The 3587-nt window shown below is 55.8% G+C and overlaps 1 protein-coding gene across 1 annotated transcript; it reads left to right on the top strand.

Moving 5' to 3' along the window:
- The first annotated feature begins 778 nt into the window (after window positions 1-778).
- Window positions 779-2270, top strand: GADD45G (growth arrest and DNA damage inducible gamma). Its single transcript, XM_066254764.1, has 4 exons — window positions 779-939; window positions 1133-1234; window positions 1359-1572; window positions 1659-2270. Exons 1-4 carry the CDS (start codon window positions 887-889, stop codon window positions 1767-1769), a joined length of 480 nt encoding a protein of 159 aa, XP_066110861.1. The 5' UTR covers window positions 779-886; the 3' UTR covers window positions 1770-2270.
- Window positions 2271-3587: the final 1317 nt, after the last annotated feature.

Here is a 3587-nt window from a genome sequence, read left to right as displayed (position 1 = left end):
CCCTGCCCACCCCACTAGGCGGCAGGTGGACAGTGTCGCTATGAAGAGAAAGCCTCGATTGTCCCTCCCGCAAACCGACACACGCCAGACCTCCGCTATTGTGCACTCTCCATAGAAATGCAAACGAGCCGCGTGCGCCGGCCACAATCTGCTCAAGCGCCAGGCGCCCCGCAGCACTCCACCGGGGCGCGGGGAGCTTGGATGGGACCTTACTGCGCTCTCGGGTCGGGAATTTGAGCATGCACCGAGATCTTGCCCGCGCGCTCTGGGGCTTAAGTGTCAGCTGGAGGGGGTTGCGTCCAGACCTTTGCAAATTAAAAACCAGCGCCGCGTGATTTTACTAAGTTTCTGTTTCAAAGCAACAGTCTCATAAACTCCAAATTAAAAGTAAAGATAATAGAAAGTAACAACATGATTAATGCAAGATAAGTCCTTTAGATTCTCCAAAGGTGCATTTCAAAAAATTGCAGTCCTATTCACACACACATACCCACAATAGGGTTTTCAAATATAACTTTTCCTTTTAAGGACTTAAAAAAAAAGCGAGATGAAATTCGCAGGCTCCAGTCTGGTCTGCCTAGTAACACCCCAACAAAAGAGGCAGATTTGAGGCATTGTCATCCCCCGCAGCCCTCCCCACGTGGCCTTCTGGCACGAGCCACCGGCCGCCGCCTCATTTGCATCAGAAAGCAGGAGCCGGCCAATGGGCTTGCAGCTTTGCGCCAGCTGGCGGCGCCTGGGACCCGGCCTATATAAGTGCGCGTGGCGGCACCGCGGCGCATTCGCTAGTGAAGGGCGCTCCAAGAACTGTTCTGGGTTTACCTGTCTTCTCATCCCCGCTCCGCCAGCTCGTCTTGTGGATATCTAGCCGCTCGCCGACTGCACCATGACTCTGGAAGAAATCCGCGGCCAGGACACCGTTCCTGAAAGCACGGCCAGGTTGGTCGAACGTTCTGGAGCGCGGGGAGTCTAGACCTGCCCTCGCTGTTGTGGTCGTGCGGGAGCCCGTTGGGTGGTTGGGGAGCCGGGCGGGGTACTCTCAGGTGCGTCCTTGAGCTAGGGCGCACCCCGCGGTTGGGGAACCCCGCCGCGGTTCGGCCAGTCCCCGCTCACGTCGCTGGCTCATTCGCAGGATGCAAGGCGCCGGGAAAGCGCTGCACGAGCTGCTGCTGTCGGCCCAGCGCCAGGGCTGCCTCACCGCCGGCGTTTACGAGTCCGCCAAAGTCCTGAACGTGTGAGTATCAGCACGGCCCGCGCGGGGTAACTGGGGGCGTGAACCGTGGCAGGGAGACGCGTGGGGCGCAGGCGGTACCCGGGCGCGCTGCCTCAGCCTCACTATTCCCTACTTGCCCGCACAGGGACCCTGACAACGTAACTTTCTGCGTGTTGGCGGCGGACGAGGAGGATGAAGGTGACATCGCGCTGCAGATACACTTCACGCTGATCCAGGCGTTCTGCTGCGAGAACGACATCGACATCGTGCGTGTAGGCGATGTGCAGCGGCTAGCAGCCATCGTGGGCGCCGGCGACGAGACGGGCGCGCCGGGGGACTTGCACTGCATCCTCATTTCGGTGAGTGTACTCCTCTGGTGCTCTCCGCCCCCGCCCGGGCCTGTGCCCAGTGGCCAGCCCCACTGATCTCTGCGCTCTCCCCCTAGAACCCCAATGAAGACGCATGGAAGGACCCCGCCTTGGAAAAGCTCAGCTTGTTCTGCGAAGAGAGCCGCAGTGTCAATGACTGGGTTCCCAGTATCACCCTCCCCGAGTGACATCCCGGCTGGGGTTCTTGGTGTGATCGATGTGGAGACGCCCCGGGGCGCCTAGCGCGGGGCTGGCTCTATGGACGCGCCCTCGGAGGGCGCCGGAGTTCGGCGTGGAGACTGGCAGACGGGGGGCGTGTGGAGAGCTGAGAGGAGGCATGACTCCTTTCCAGGACGGGGCCCGGCAGCGGCAAGAGCAGGCTGGCCCTGAGCTGAGGACTCTACAAGTGTGGGGAGCCGGCTGCTCGCCCAGGAAGGCCAGAGGCGGGACGTTGGCCGCGGTGCTGGGAAGCTGGGAAGGACGGACTGGCCGCAGGCGTGACTCAGCAGCCTGCGCTATGGGCAGGAAGCAGGGGAAAGGCCAGGCGGCCTGGACTCGCACAGTTACTGGAGCTCTGATGGACCTGGCAGTCGGTACTACTGTTTCAAAACGGATCCGGGCAACGCTTCAATTTCTCAAGGATTATGCTGCTGCAGCTTTGAGTTTTACAATAAACTTACTGAAACAGACTTTTTCTCTTTATTGAGGGTAGGGGGTCTTTTCTAAGGGGGAGATGGTTACCAGGCTTGCAGATGATTGCTGGAACTCACGGAGCTGGATTATCACCTGTTCCCTCCTCCTGTCTGGGTTGGATTGCAGGCTCCCCGGGAGCTGCAAGTGGGGGAGGGGGTGGTGCCCGGGAGTCCGGTCAGGACTTGACCCCTGCTCCTGTTTTTCTCCTTTTAGAAAGATTTATAAAATTTGCCAAGACAGGAGCATACTTGAGATAAGACATCAGTAACAGCGGCTAAGGGCTGCCGATTTAACCTGATAGCAGACAGCTTAGCTCTCCCTCCCTTTCCCCCACTTGTCCCCGCCCTCCTCCCTTCGACAGCTGCTTATCGGAACAGCTTGCTGGAGGCAGACAGCCTTCCTACACAATGAGCATTGCCGTGTGCAGAGGCTGCCCTTTATGGTCCCCGAGGGCAGACTGCTCCCTCTCGGGAACCTTTTCCTCTTAAAGGAATGGTGCTTCCAGCTCTGTCACCCAAGATACTGTATTAACATCGCAGAGGACAGGGTGGCTGCATTTAGCATGAGTCATCATTTTGTCCTGGTTGTGATAGAAAAAAAGATCTGAGCCAGAAACTGGGAAGGCAGCTCCACACAGACAGGTGTGAGCAAGTCTCATCTGCTGTCTACTATTCTGAGTGTTCTCTGCCCACATCCTGGGAGGGCTTGCTGCCGCTCAGTTTAAATAAGCCCCTTTTAAAGACTATGGGAAGGAAAAAATCTTTCCAGCAACGGCTTACTTTAAGAAGAACCTAGGAACCAACCTTTGTCCCCAGTGAACCAACCTTTCTGTTAGATGGACATGAGTGGATTTCAGCCCTGCCTGACTGATGTTAGCCACTCAGCAGGGAAAATACAGGGCTGGTGTCTGTTAACAGGCCTGGGCAGGGGTGGTGTGCTGTTTCTCTTAAAAAAAAATTTCCTGATTTAGTTAGCAGTTCCAGGTGGCCGCTTTGCCTTAGTGGATGCCACTTTTTAAATTTTCTCCAAATCGTGGATGCATTCTTGGGATGACAGGATTGTATGGGTTTATAATTATTCTTCCTGGAACGAAAGCATTGTGTCTCACATTTATCAGCTCTTGAAACCCATTCTCTCCTTAATTAGAAACCCAGTGAGATAATTCAACTGTGTTTGTGCCCAAGTTTTATTAATATTTGCTGCTTAAAAACCTGAGTTTTCCTTGTTGAGGCAGAGCCTTTCTGGGGGTGTCTCTCTGCCAGTCTGCATTTTATAGCCACACATGCTATAGTAAATACCTATGGGGCCTAATG

This window comes from Saccopteryx bilineata, chromosome 2 (assembly GCF_036850765.1).
Source record: "Saccopteryx bilineata isolate mSacBil1 chromosome 2, mSacBil1_pri_phased_curated, whole genome shotgun sequence".
Taxonomy (NCBI): Eukaryota; Metazoa; Chordata; class Mammalia; order Chiroptera; family Emballonuridae; genus Saccopteryx; species Saccopteryx bilineata.
Note: the sequence above shows the minus strand (reverse complement) of the source record. Positions and strands in the feature narration are given on the sequence as shown.